A 14,958-nucleotide genomic window follows, 5' to 3' on the forward strand; every position below is an offset into this window, starting at 1 on the left:
CTGGATAAAGGGGCAAATGATTGCTTCTTTCCCACTTCCAAGAGAGAACGGAAAAGTGATAGGACTGGTAGTAAAACAACACTCATAATAAACTACAACTCCCAAAACACCCCGAGGAAAAGCCTGACACCTTCCCGCCCTCCTCTCCACCTCCCCATCAGTCCCAGAGATGGTTGGAGTATTTGGAACACTTCAGGGCAGAGGTGACCCTGTTGGGTACCGCGGCTAGGAAAGAAGCCAACTGGTTACCGCCTCTTCTGCGATGCATGCTGGGACTTGTAGTTTCCCGTCGAACTGCAAGAGTTTCGTAGGTCAACAGGGAATACTACATATTCCATGAGGACCCGCGGTCCGGGCAGCGCCTGCGTATTGAAGCTGGGGGGGTAGAGCGGGCGGTGCTGGCGGCGGGAGGAGTAAAGATGGCTGCGCGGGGGTCTCCGCCTTCTGCTCCCGGTTGAATCGCTGGGAGGGCGGCGGCGATCAGGCTAGCAGCAGCGGCGGCAGTCGGGGCCGGGGCCATGGCGGAACTGGAGCACCTGGGTGGGAAGCGGGCCGAGTCGGCGCGGGTGCGGCGGGCCGAGCAGCTGCGGCGCTGGCGGGGCTCGCTGACCGAGCAGGAGTCGGCGGAGCGGCGGGGCTCCGGGCGGCAGCTGCAGTCGTCCCGCCGCGGGGGGCCTCGGGTCCGCTTTGAGGACGGGGCCGTCTTCCTGGCAGCCTGCTCGAGCGGGGACACGGACGAAGTGAAGCGGCTGCTCGCCCGGGGTGCGGACATCAACACGGTCAACGTCGACGGGCTGACAGCTCTGCACCAGGTAACCCCGGGCACCTGCGAGCCGCCCTCCGGCCTCCGCCTCCGGGGCTCGCGCCACCGTCCCACGGGGCAGGGAGAAGGGTCCCCTTGGGACTGCTCCGGCTGTCTCACCTTTGAGCAGCCGCCTCTTGCCAACCGAGGACCTCCCCAGCTCCCCGTCCCCCACCCTTGGGACCAGTGTCATTCACTGCTCAGGTGTGTCTCGTCCTTGCTGGCTGCCCCGCGCCCCTCGGCGCTCCCCTCCTCCCAGCTCCCAGGTTGTCAGGGGCACCCTTGCTCCTGCCCGTGGCGCCACCCTTTTCGTGGTTCAATTTCACTTCTGTTTGGTTACTGCCCCAAGGAGCTTTGTCACATAGGTGTCTAGTCAATGTCACTTGTGATGCCCATTATAGAAAAGCTTCCTGTCTGTGCTGCCCCCTATAGAATAGTTGAGATCATTTCAGAGTAAGTCCCTCAGGACAGCCTTACCTGCCAGCAGCTCTGTGGAAGCCTCTCTTGTTTTGCTGACTCGTATCGGGGTCAGCCGTGCTGTGCTACCAGATTAGTAGCTCCTAGAATATTGCTGGGATTCATAAGCCCCCCTTACACATTATCACCATACTTTATCTTGCATTGAACCCTCTCTTTTCATCCCTTATCAATGTTATCAATGCTCTGTTTCCTCTATAGCACAACCAGGGTGTGACCTGGGTGCTGTCCATCATGGAGATCTTACTCTGTCACTTGTGTCCTTTGTCACATATAAAATGACCTCTCTGCTTCTCATTTTACGAGCCCCAGCTTTCATAATATTGTATAAGGCCTATTGTAGAAACACTGTGATCTCTATCTAGTTCTAGTTATGTGGAGTTTGAATGCACTGACAGTTTGCTCCTTGGTAATAATAACATTTTTTCATACCCCTGATTATGCAGTGTTTCTTTATAATGCTAAGGATAACTAATTCCACCTTTCTAAATGTTACTTAACCAGTCAATTTGGTGAGCCAGTAGCTCACCCATTATGTCTTTCTCATTTCTCTTCCTCCCACCATCATCCACAGTCTGGGCAAAGTGAATGTGGTTATCGTGCATGTCTACTTACACATGATTCAACAAGTATTTATTATGATAATAGTGCTTTATATCACAATTCCCTAAATAATACTATCCACTCGCTTAAGTTCCTTGGTACTATCTTTTACCATGTATATAGTTGTCATAGATTGATTAGAAGAATATGCTTTCACTTGTATTTATACCTAGTCTGTATATGAGAGAATTAGAAAATTAGTACCACTATACCAGTGACCTGTGAAATTTGAGATAGGAACTCAGATCAGCAACTAAGCTTTAGTTTCACTTCTCTTTGGAACTCCTTGGGAGATATTTGGTATCCAGGAGGATTCTTGTTTTGTAGATGTATTGGGGATGGGAAGGAGAGATATCTAGACATATCTAGTGGAATGATTCATGTAGTGAGTCCTTGTGGAAAGAGAAACCTTTCTAATTTCCTTTTCAGCACATAATTGATTGAATCACTGTCACAGAAAGTTTGCTCAGTGTAATTTATTGCTTTTTGTAAAGTGACTACTAGTCTCATTGTCCCATACATACACTATGCTTCATTTTATAATAATACACTAGGAATGGCCATCTTACTCATTGCTTGTTACCCCTTCCATAGCATGTTGTCTTTGCCTGATAACTGCCCTATGATTGCATTCTTACTTCTTTATAACCTCTGACTGTACACTCTGAAGTATAGTTCTGCTCAGCATTGACAGAGAGCTTTTAAAATTTAGTATCCTCTGGAAGTGTGACTATATGAAAGATGTGGGATTCTGTTTTCTTCACATCTGCTAATCCCCAAGTGGGAATTTCTTGCATCATCAACAAGGCCAACAGTGAGCCCATCTAAGTAGGTGGTAGCACCGATTCATACTGGAAAGAGCTCAGCCAATAAGGTAGGGTGGCTCAAGGCTTTGAGGTCAAAACAGTCTTCTATTGAAGAGGCCTTCTCTTTGTTAACATCTAGACAAGGGGCCTTTATTGGCACAGGAACCCATTTGTAAGTCAGTTTCCGGCACAGTAACATTGTGTCTCTCCATGGTCTGAATCACTCTCAAGGTAAATAGAAGATTATTTTCAAAATACAGGTCAAGGGCAGCCAGAAATTGAACACCTTGCTTTACAGACTGATCCTTTTCTGATAAAGTGGAGAATGGTGATAATTATCAGGATAAATCAGTTTTTAAAAGTACTGTTTATTCATTGGTTATGCAGCAGATTTGACCTTAATTATCTAGATAATTGCTCCCCTTTGGACTTTTTTTTTGCCTTAGAGGTCCAGTCAAATATAGCAGCATCTGTACCCTCTCATCTTAGTGTATTAGAAGGAAGGCACCTTAAAGAATTGCTCTACTTTCAAATTTCTTCGCTGTGTTTCCTCCTTGTCCCACAAGGTCACAGCAGGCTTTTTCATTCTAAGTGCTAGTAGTTTTTTTGTAGGTGTTGTCTTGGTACTTCTGACTTACTCTTCTTGGCAATCTTTACTAAGGCCACAAGGTGCCCGAGTCCAAGATAACAAGCACTAGGGAAACTATTACTATAACTTGAAATGGGTGGGAACAGAAAACACCTCAAAAGTTAAATATATTGTTATCAAAGCCTAGAAGCTCAATGCTTTACCTAAGATGGTATGAATTGTCACTTATCTTTGTATCTATAAAGGGTCTTTTTAAAAATAGGGTTAAGAACCTGATTGCATACATTTCAAATAAGCACTTGCCCAAGTTAAGCAAATACTTCATTTTAGGTATATGCAAAAGAGTGTCTTTTTCATTAGTTAAATTACTTTTGTGCTTCTTGGGAGATATTGGGCTTATGATTTTTTGTGGGTTGGTAAATTTTGGATATTTTTTTTTGCAAGACTAAAATATGCATCCTGTGTGGAAAACCTTCACATTGTGGCTCTTGGAGATAGGGGTTTTGGAGTATTGGGATAAAGTCCCTTGGAGACAGTATCTACTAAATTATCAGTCTGCTGTGACTGGGTAGGTAATTATACTGGGAAAATAGATAATAAATTCTGTTGAATGCTAGACTAAGGTAAAGGTCAGAGTGCTTTCCTATTTCTAGAAGTGCTGGACCCGAGGGGAGTAGTTGGCTATCTGCAATAACCCAACCCCACCTGTAGAACTGCCAGAAGATTCAAGATACATTTTTTTTCCCTTAAAGGGCAGGTCTAGCCACATGACTCCTTTACTCAGTTCCCAATAACTCCCTATTTCTTCTGGGATCAAATATAAAATCTTATGGCTTTCAGAACCCTCACAGTCTAGCCTTAGCCTATTTTTTAGTGTCATTGTGCATTATCTCCTTTTAGCACTTCTTACACTGACCTTCTTACTAGACTTCACTCATATACACCATTCCATCTGCTTTCTCTAAGCCTTTGCACTAGCTAGCTCCCTTTCCTGGAATGCAGTCTCTTCTCACCTTCACCTCTTAGAATTCCTCTTTCTTTCCAAACTGTGCTGAAGTGCCACCATTTACATGAAGTCTTTCCTGATCTTCCAATTGCTAGTGCCCCACCCCTATAACCTTGTGTTTATTTTGTGTATATTCTTTATATACTTATAGTTGTGAATGTTAGAACCCATTAGACTATAAGCTCCCTGAGGGCAGAGACAGTTTCTTTCTTTCTCTTACCCTCCCTCCTTCCTTCCTTCTTTCCTTCTTTCTTTCTACCCCTAGCACTCAGTACAGTGTTGGTACATAGTAAACACTTGTTAAGTGCCTGCTGTTTCATTGATTTTTGCATTAACTCACTTTCAGATTGTTTCTAGTGGTTCTAGCTTTCTGTTTTGGATTGAAATAAACAGGCCTTCAGTCAGCCCCACCTTCAAACAGACCCAGTTCCCTTATCCATGCTTGTTGTATTAGACTTGTTCTAATTTGAGCCCACAGCCCCCAGGTTCGTGGGATTGTTGATTTAGAGCTGAGAAAGACCTTAGAGATCATCAAATACACATCCTCTTTCTAGTTATTTATTTTGTTTTATTAATGCCTTTTGATTTTATACCACAGTCATGCCCTGAAAACTCTCCACTCCCCGTTGACCTCTTTATTGACATAAATAAAAGCAGTTCAGTTCAACTGACCAGCACAGAGCTGTCTGGTCACAGGTACAGCATTCTTAGCCTCTACCTTTTTATCTAGAATAGGGAAGTGAACTTCATCATCTGGCCTCTAGCACTAAGATTGATCATTATATCTAATCTGAGGTCAGCTGTCTTTAAAGTTGTTTTCACTTACATTATTTTAGTCATTGTGCATATTACTCTTTTTAGTCCACAAGCAGTGAAGAACTTATGCTATGCATGACACTAAAGAAAGACAGTTCTTGCCCTCAAGGAGCTTACATTCTCACAGGGGAAACCAACACATAAAAGACCTGATGATTGGTTGTGGCGGGAAAGGAGGTACCGTTGGTATTGGGACATGTTAGTTGTTTGGATAATGAGAGATGGCTGGTCTAGGGCCCTTCCCCAAAATGGAGACTCCCGGAAAAATTCATCTTTGGAGGAAGGGGTTCCACAAGAATGGAGGCAGAAGGCAAGTTATGTATGGCAGCACAGTCTGGAGAACATTTAATTTGATAACATCTAGAAACTTGGTTATTCTCTTTTCTGGCATGTATAGGGTCTTTTCTTTATCTGAACTTCATCTTTTTTTTTTTTTCTGGGAATGCAAGCCAGAGCCTTCTTATTTCCTTTTTTTCAGGACTGCATCCATACCTTAGTTCACATATGCAGTTCAGACCTGCGTTACTCTAAACCCCTCATATTTGTCATTTACAATGTCACTTCTATTGCATTCACATACTAGCTTGCCTGGCCATTCTACAGTTGATGAACACTCCCTTTTGTTTCCAGTTTTTGCTATTGCAGGAGTGCTGCTATGAATATTCTGAGACTCTCTCTCTCTCTCTTTCTCTCTCTCTCTCTGTCTCTCTCTTTCTCTCTCACACACACATTCCTAGTAGTGGGATTGCTGGATTAAACAGTATTTACATTTTTATTTTTCATTTTCAAATGATTTTTCCAGAAGGTTGGATATTACTATATATTAATCTTTCTTTTTTTTTTTTTTATATTTTTAAGCAATCGGGGTTAAGTAACTTGCTCAAGGTTACACGGCCAGGTGTTTCTAGGTGGGTGCTAAGTGTCTGAGCCTGGGATTCGATCTCCAGGTCTTCTCAACACTGGAGCCGGTGCTCTTACTTGCTGTGCTACCTGGCTGCCCCTATATTAATCTTTCTATAGACCAGGGATCCTTAACCTTTTTTTGCATTATAGACCTCTTTGGCAGTCTGATGAAGCCTCTGGCCCCTTTTCAGAACAATGTTTTTAAATGCATAACACAAAATACCTAAGATTACAAAAGAAATAAATTATATCAAAATACAATTACCAAAGTATTTTCAAAAACAAGTTCATTGACCACAGGTTAAGAATCACTAGGTCTGTAGGATCTTCCAGCATAAACAGTTTCTGTCTTTTATCATTGCCAATTTGATGAATATGGAGAAAAAGGAAATTGTATGAATTTAAATTTTTCTTATTAGGGATTTGTGGGCATTTTTACATAGTTATTGTTAGCATTTCTTCTTTTGAAAATGGTTTATATTCTTTGACCATTCATATATTGGGAAATGATCCTCCTTATGCAAATGAGGAAATTTAGGCCAAGAGAGATTTAAGTGACTGCTTAATGTCAATGTCATATAGCTAGTGAATGTCAGAGCCAGTATTTGAACTCAGGACTCTTTTCATTTCACACCAAACTACCCCTTATTAATCTGAAACTGTATTGACCCTTGGCAGTAGAAGGGAGATGAGCAAATAGCCACACAAAATTGCAGTTTCTGGACCCAGAGTCAGGAAGACCTGAATTTAAATCTAACCTCAGACACTACCCAGCAGACAATAATCCTGGGCCAGTTATTTATGCTCTGTTTGCCTCAATTTCCTCAGCTGTAAAATGGGAATAATATCATTACCTTTCTCCCAGGGTTGTTGTGAGAATCAAATGAGATAATATTTGTAAAGCACCTAATAAAGTGCCTGGCACATAGTAGGCACTATCTAAATGCTTATTCTCTTCCCTGTCTCCCAGCGGGGTCAAAGTCACTAAATACTTGAAGACCATCATGACTGTGTTCATTTAAGTACAAGAGAGGTAACTTGTATGTCAAAATGAAAATGTTTATTTCTATTTTTTCTTCAATGCCACTGTTAACACTTTATAGTTTACATGTTTCTTTTCTTCACATTAATTGTTAACTAGTGCAGATATTATCTCCATTTTACATGTAAGGTTTGAGACTCTAAGAGTTAAGTGGCTTGCCCCAGTCACCTAGCTAAATAAGTGACGGAGGAGAGATTTAAACTCAGGTCCTCGGATACCCTTTAAAAAAATTCAATGTTATTTTATTTTCAGTTTTAAATTTTCTCCCACTTCTTTCTCCCTATGCTGAGAAAGCAAGAAAATTAAAACCCATTTAAAACATGTATAGTCAAGCAAAACAAATTCCTTCACTAGCCATGTCTGGTATCCTTTCTACTATACCATGTTTCCATCTTGTAACCATATAATTGTAACTATGGTCAATTTTGCCTCCCTGTGGCATTTTTTCTTAGTGTCAGGTACAGGGAAAGTAGTCTGAGTAGAGATCCTTTTGGCTTCTTTTTTATGGTGGGGCCAGAAAAGCCATTAATTCAACATATTTTCTCCTCTTTGGTTTTTATGATTTTTTTTGTAGCATATTGGGCATCTGACTCCTTTTTTATTTGATGACTAAACCCCATGTTTCCAGCTTTTGGATTTTAGAGGAGAGCTAACATTAGATATAGGGCATTTTGTTTTTGAGAAGGTAACTATGAGTGACTCTCTATGCCTGCATCTTCTTTCTAGCCATATTTTGCTCTCTATTAGTAAAATTCTGCCAAATAGCTGTATATTGTGGAATTTTCTTTTTGAGGTTTTTAAGAATAGTCAACATGTTATTTTTTGGTAGCAACTATAATTCTGATAGGGGATTGGGCTAGAATCAGGGCTTCTTAAACTTTTTCCTCTCTGACCCCTTTTTGCCTTTTGGCAGCTTTTATTGGTATTGGATGGCATGAAGGCATGTGCAGTATAAAGTACACGTACTTTGTGTTTAGAACCAAGGCTGTAGTGAAGTTGCTCGATGCAAAAAGCGCTGCCAGAAACATCCCGGGTTCATCACCCATTTGATTTTGAACTCATGTCCTCCTGACTCCAGGGCTGGTGCTCTATTCACTGCGACACCTAGCTGCCCCACACCCATTTGATTCTGAATTCATTTTTGGTCACAGCATGTTCAGAAACCTTTTACTGTCATCACAGTTTAAGAAGTGCTGCACTAGATGACTTTGTCAGGTTCCTTTTAGTGGTTTCAGGTTTTACCTGGGAACAACTTTTCTTATTGAATCCTTAACAATAGAAATGAGATATTAGTTGTTTTTTATGTTATTTAAAGTATATTTAATAATTGCTGTTGACTCTCTAATGATAAACTCTGGGTCCAGTTCAAATACTTCCTTTCAGGTTTTTTCCTTTTGTTCATCTTCCCTAATGACACCACAGTTTCATTGTCTTCCTGTTTCAGTCAGCCAGTCAGTCAATGAACATGTATTAAGGAGGAGGTGTGAGTTTCAGAGTTGTTGTGATATTGCTGGAAAATTAGTTTCTAAAGACAGTAATGGGGTCCAGGAGCGCACCCAGATGGGGGGACATGATGCTGTTTGAGTTGCTTTCCCAATTGTAACGATATTCTTTCATCCAGCCCCCTGTGTGACTAGTGCCACATAACGACCAGACTGATCAGTACTTTTGGAATAGAATAAAGCTAACTGTCTGGGGATTGTTGAACAGCCACGAACTTCTGTGCTTGCTGCAGGGCTGTGAATCTAGATTGTTGTTAAAGACTGTGCTATGATGCTTCCAGACTATTTTTTATTTTGAATCTTCATTCCTCTTTTATTTCAATTGACCATTTTTTCAACAAAGGATTATTAAATACCTGCCTTGTGTACTTTACTTAGTGGTTGGTGCCTGTCCAGAAAAGATAAGAAATGTCTTGGGAATCAAACCTTCTGGATTGTGAGTTACTTGAGATTTATGGCCTGGGTTTGATTCAAAGATGTGGAAATGTCTCTCTTTTCATATCCTATAGCAAGTCACCATTACTTAAGAAGTGATAAAGTAGTGTTTATAGTCCATAATCAAACAAACTTCTACTATGTGTCCAAAAGGGTGCTGGATACTTTGAGGTTAGAAAATAAATACTTACATGGAGAAATCTTTGTTCTCACAAAACTTGCAATATAAAAAAAAGTGTGGTGTGTGTGTGTGTGTGTGTGTGTGTGTGTGTGTGTGTGTGTGTGTGTATGTAGAGAAAGAAAGAAAGAGAAGAATTAGATGTTCATAACGAAGGACAATGAACCACAACAATTGCGAGGTTAAACCATAGTCCTGGAAGGATCCATAATGAACCCTTAGTGTTTTAATAGTGATAAGTGATACAGGAAAAAAGATATGATGATGTATTAACTTTTAATTTAAGAAATAGAATTGAGAGTGAATCAAAAGGATACTTATTTTATTTACTTTTGGCTATAAATATGGTTTGTTTTATTTTCTTTGCTTTTTAAAATATTTCTTTGTTTCTTAGATTAGAAGCAATTTGATCAATAGTAAATGGAAGGTTTATGGAGTCTTACATTTTATTTTTTGCTATTTGGAGTTTAAACAGGAATTTATGGTTTGTTTTTAGTTTTGTGAAGCATTAGACTAAAATTCTTCAACATTTTAATTCTAACCATTTAAAATTGATATGTATGTTGACTTATGTTACTTACAGGTGGTTGTGGGATAAGGATGTGCAAAATTTTGATGATAGTTGTATTCTTGTTAGTAAGTTACATTTAAATGCAAAATATTAGAATCTCATAATTTAGGTTTGAGGAAATACCAGTAACAATACCTTACATTTGCATATTGCATAACAGTTTTCACATCAGTCAATCAATAAACATTTATTAAATGCCTGCTATTAAATGCCTGTACTAAGTGCTGTGGATATAAAAAGAGACAAAAGACAACCCCTGTTTTTAAGGGCCTTGCAGTCTAATAGGGGTGACAATGTGCAAACAAATATATACAGAGCAAGCTATATATAGGATAAATAGGAAACATTTAGTAGATGGAAAATGCTAGAATTAAGTAGGGTTGGGAAAGGTTTCCTGTAAAAGACATGGGATCATATCATATCACTCAATCTGAACACTGACTCTGAGATAGAGGAGGTATTGTTATCAACATTATGCAGAAGAGGAAACTGAGGCTTAGAGAGATTTTTAACTTGCCTGAGTATGTATGTATGTATATATGTGTATATATATATAATATTTAAAGGAAAAAGCATTGTTTTAAATATCAAATTTGAACCGTTTAAGAATTGCCACCACTGTTAAGACTTATATGTGAGATAAAATAATCTTATTACCAGTATTTTGATTGTCATTTTAAGCATTTTAAATTATGTTTCTTATACAGTATCATGCTTAATGTTCAAGCTGGAAGGTCTTTAGTTACATTCAACATTTTTATCAGTGACTTAGATGAAGACGTAATTGGCATTTATGCATGACATAAAGTTGGAAGGAGTGGCCAATATATTGAATGACAGAATCAGCGTCCAGAAAGATTTTGACATGCCGAGTCTGATGGGAGAAAACTCTGTGTGTGTGTGTGTGTGTGTGTGTGTGTGTGTGAGTGTTTACATGTGTATGCATCTGTCTGTCCCTAGCAATAAAATTGTTGACTTCTGATGTTTATATTTAAATGCACAAAATATTTCTAATGAGATGAAATAAAGCAGTGCCCTATAAGCAGTGTAGAGCAGTGGGAAAAATTCTGACCTTTGATTTAGAAAAACTGGGACTAGATTGTACTTTTGGCACTCAGTACCTGTATGGCCTTGGGCAAATCTCTTAAGCTCTCCAGATCTCAGTTTCCTAGCTTTAAAATGAGGAGATGGACTTGAAGACCTCTGAGGTCCCTTCTAGGTCTAGATGTGTGATCTTGTGACAATCAGTGTGGGTAGCTATAGTAACAAGGCAACAAGATGCAGTCAGTCCTCATTGTCTGAGTCATCCAGATGGGCTCCCAGACTGACTCCCTTTCTGGGGCTACTTTTCTAGACTAGGTGTTTGTGGTACAAAGGAGTAAGGAGGAGGTGTAATGTTTTGGTTCCTCTGAGGACTTTAATTACAATCACTTGGGCATGGTCTAACATACAATACACCCTAGATTTTTGAAAGAGCAGATTCCACAGGGTTCAAAGAGAGGATAGGTAGGATCTAGTGGCCTAAAATTCTACAGAGAAGAGCAGCCCATAAAGAATAGGAAGAATGAAACTTTGAAATAACAACAATTTGTATGGAAAAGAGACCAATGTCAATGAACAGGGACCTCACCAAAATATCTCAGATTGAAGGTAACAGAAGATGTATTAAAAAATCTGATATATTGCTGTAAGAATATAATCAAGGATTCCAAAAGCATGCTGAAGTTCAAAATTCAATGAGGGCTTTGGAAGCTGATGGCAGCAAAAAGTATTTTTCAATTTTTGTTGTTCTGGACATGTAATTTCATTAGTATAAGGAACTGAATTCAGTGAGTAAACTCCTACCAATGCAGATTAAACCTATCTTTTAACTTTAAAGTCTTTGTTGCCCTGGAGGTGCTAAGAAATGGTGACTGGCCCAGGTTCACACAGAGGTTATGTGTCAGGGACAGAACTTGAACCCAGTTCTTGTCTCCAAGTCATCTTTTAAAGCTATTTTGGGGAAAAGATAGGATGGGAGTGCAGTTTTTTCCTAAGGAATGATGATGATAATGAATAGTGGAGAAAAGGTGGAACTATACAACTGTAGTTTTGCTTCTTTTTTACTCTGTCAAAGGAAATAATCTTTGGAGAGAACAAAAATGTTTAGTAAAAAGTTGAAAGTCATGATAAGTAAGGAACCAGAAAGAGAATACTAAGTAAGCTGTCTTCAGTAAGTTTTCCCCTTGGCCCACGCAGACTCCATCCCAGTGTCCTGATGGGTGAGATGGCTGAGCCACTGTCAGCCATTTTTCAAAGATCATGAAGAATGAGATAGAATACCAAAGAAATGAATTAGGGTAAATGTCCTAGTCTTCAAAAAAAAAAAGGGAAGAGAATGGAAGCTACAAAGTATAGCCCAATAAACTTGACTTTAATTCCTGGTAAAACTGCAGAATGTATCATTCTAAGTATGGTTTGCAGATATGTAGGAAAGGAGATAGGGACCACAAACGTGTCATCTAGAGCAGGGCATATTAGGCTGTCCTTATTTTCTTTTTAGATCGGATTGCTGTACTGATGGATCAGGGGAATGTTGTAGACATAGTTTATGTTGGTTTTAGGAAAGCAGTTTACAAAGTCATGCTCATTTTGTAGGTGAGAGAGATGTCAGTTAGATGCTAGTACAATTTAAGTAGGTACTGAGCTGCTTGAACAGCTGAGACTAAAGAATAGTCATTAATGAATTGGTATCAATGTGTGGGGAACTCTCTAGTGGAATGCTCTCGGGAGCTGTCCTTGGCTTTGTGCTGTTTTTTTTATTATTATTATATATTTTTTATTATTGTATTTTTATTAGTTGATTTGGATGAAGGCATAGAAGGCATGCTTGTCAAATTTACAGTTGATAAAAGGCTAGAAGGGAAAGCCAATGTGTTGGATTACAGAGTCAGGATGCAAAAAAATATTGATAGATTAAAATGATTTACTTAGCCTAATAATGATAAATGTAATAGGACTAAAGGCAAACTTCTGCAGTTGTGTTCAGAAATGAATCAACTTCTCTAGTATAACAGGGAAGGCATAACTAGGACAAGTTTATGTGAAAAAGAAATGGGGGTTTTAGTGGATGGTGAAGATTGGAGTCAGCAGTGTAATTTTACAGCCAAAAAAGTCAGTGACATCTTAGACTGCTTTAAGAGAGAGGCATAGTGTCCAAGTTCTCTTGATATTCCCTGATCAAGTCACATACAGGGTGTTGTGTTCAGATTAGAGAATCACATTTTGGGAAGGATGGGTTTGACTAGAGTGTGTTTTGAAGAGGGTGACTAGAAATTGAAGGGCCTTGAGACTATTCCATATTCTGGACTGGTGAAGGAACTAGAGAGTACTTGAGGGTGAAAGACAAGGTAGCTTAACAGCCTTCAAGTATTCTTGTTCTATTTGGGGAAGGAGAAAGGGGAAGTGAATAAGTCATTTATATGGCACTTACTATGTGCCAGACACTGTACTAAATGCTTTACAGATATCTCATTTGATCTCACCCCAAGTTTGTGAAAGTAGCTGTTGTTATTATCCCCATTTTGTAGTTGAGGAAACTGAGGCAAGCAGGGGTTTAGTGACTTGTCTAAGGTCACCTAGCTAGTGAGTTTCTAAGGATTTGGACTCAGGTTTTCTTGACTCTATTCCCAGTGTCTTATCCATTGTACCACCTCGCTGAGGAAAGAACTAGCAACTAGAGCCAGTGGGTAAAAGTAGAGAAGTTTTAAAAAATTTGAGTTTATTCAAAAGTCTCCTTAAATCAAGTAAAGCCATTCTGAAGAAGAATGGGCTGCTTTTGGGGTCAATGGGTTCCTCCTCACCAAAGGTCTTCCAGTGAAGACTGGTTGATTGAGGGTGGATATCATAGCAGAATTATTATTTGTTAATGGAATTTTAGCTAGATGGACCCTGAGATCCCTTTCAGTTCTGAGATTCTGCAGTGCTATAATAATGATACATGTGAAGTCTTATGGTGTCAAAAGCCTCACAGCAGTTTATGTGAAAAAGACCCTAGGGCCTTTAGTTGACTTACAGCTTAATATGAGAATATTGGTCACAGTTTAGTTGCCAAAAAGCTAATGTAAACTTCCTTTATGAAAATATCTGGCATTTACATAGCACTTTAAGGTTTGCAAAATGATTTATATGTCTTATTTCATTTGATGCTCACTGTGAGGTAGGTGCTATTATTGTTCCCATTTTAAATGTAAGGAAACTGAGAGTCTAAGAAAGCGTAAATGGCTTGCCTATTTAACTAGTAAGTGTCTGAATCAGGATTTGAACAAAGGTCTTTTAAACTCCAAGCCCCAGACTCTGCTGCCAGCTGCCTCACTGTGCTTCTAGAACTAGAGCATCAGGACAAAGGGTGGTAGACCTGCTGAAGACTTGAGGCTAGTCAGGTCCCAGTGGTTCTGAGCACCATATTTTGGGAAGCTCATGGACAAACAAGGGCATTTCAGTTGGCCTCTAAGGGATCCTGGGGATACTGAGTATTGTGTAACATGCAGAATGGTTTAAAGAACTTGAAATATTTAGGCTCGAGAAAGCTTAGAGGGAACATAGTCACTGGCTTCAAATATTTAAAGGTCTATTCTGTGAAAGGAAAATTTGACTTTTTCTGTGTGTCTTGAGAGAGAACAGCACTAATGGCTAAAATTTACAGGGAGACATATTTCAGCTCAACCTGAGGAAAAGCTTCTTTATAATTAATGCTATACAAAAATGGACTGTCACATGAAACAGTCACTCTCTCAATACAAATTAATAGTTGTGAAGGTTATTCAAGAGGTAGTCATACTTTGAATAGTAGTTGGCTGAGATTACCTTTAAGGTGGTTATCTAACTTTAAGGTTCTATGAGTGTTGCTGATGTTTTAACTTTCCTTATTTGTTTTATCAGAATTTTATCAAAATGCAATTTAAAAATGATTTTTATTGGGGCGTCTAGGTGGCACAGTGAGTAAAGTGCTGGCCCCAGAGGCAGGAGGACCTGAGTTCGATTCCAACCTCAGACACTTCACACACACACACACACACACACACACACACACACTCACTCTCTCTCTCTCTCTCTCTCTCTGTCTCTCTGTCTCTGTCTGTCTCTCTGTCTCTGTCTGTCTCTGTCTCTCTCTCTCTGTCTCTCTCTCTCTCTCTGTCTCTGTCTCTGTCTGTCTCTCTGTCTTTCTCTCTCTCTCTCTCTCTCTCTCT

General features: G+C 39.7%; 1 protein-coding gene across 6 annotated transcripts in view; it reads left to right on the forward strand.

Moving 5' to 3' along the window:
• The first annotated feature begins 362 nt into the window (after positions 1-362).
• Positions 363-14,958, forward strand: part of PPP1R12B (protein phosphatase 1 regulatory subunit 12B) — a 255,505-nt gene continuing 240,909 nt past the window's right edge. For 3 of the 6 annotated variants that reach the window (XM_069074577.1, XM_069074579.1, XM_069074581.1), the window contains exon 1: positions 365-812. In XM_069074577.1, the coding sequence (XP_068930678.1) occupies positions 519-812 (294 nt within the window). In that variant the 5' untranslated portion in view covers positions 365-518. Of the gene's footprint in view, positions 813-14,958 lie in introns of all 6 variants that reach the window. The other 3 variants (XM_069074578.1, XM_069074583.1, XM_069074582.1) reach the window with 2 other exon arrangements.

The sequence above is a fragment of the Petaurus breviceps genome, unplaced genomic scaffold (genome assembly GCF_028583685.1).
Source record: "Petaurus breviceps papuanus isolate PSGF00001 unplaced genomic scaffold, PetGlider_PUasm1.0 90895, whole genome shotgun sequence".
Lineage (NCBI taxonomy): Eukaryota > Metazoa > Chordata > Mammalia > Diprotodontia > Petauridae > Petaurus > Petaurus breviceps.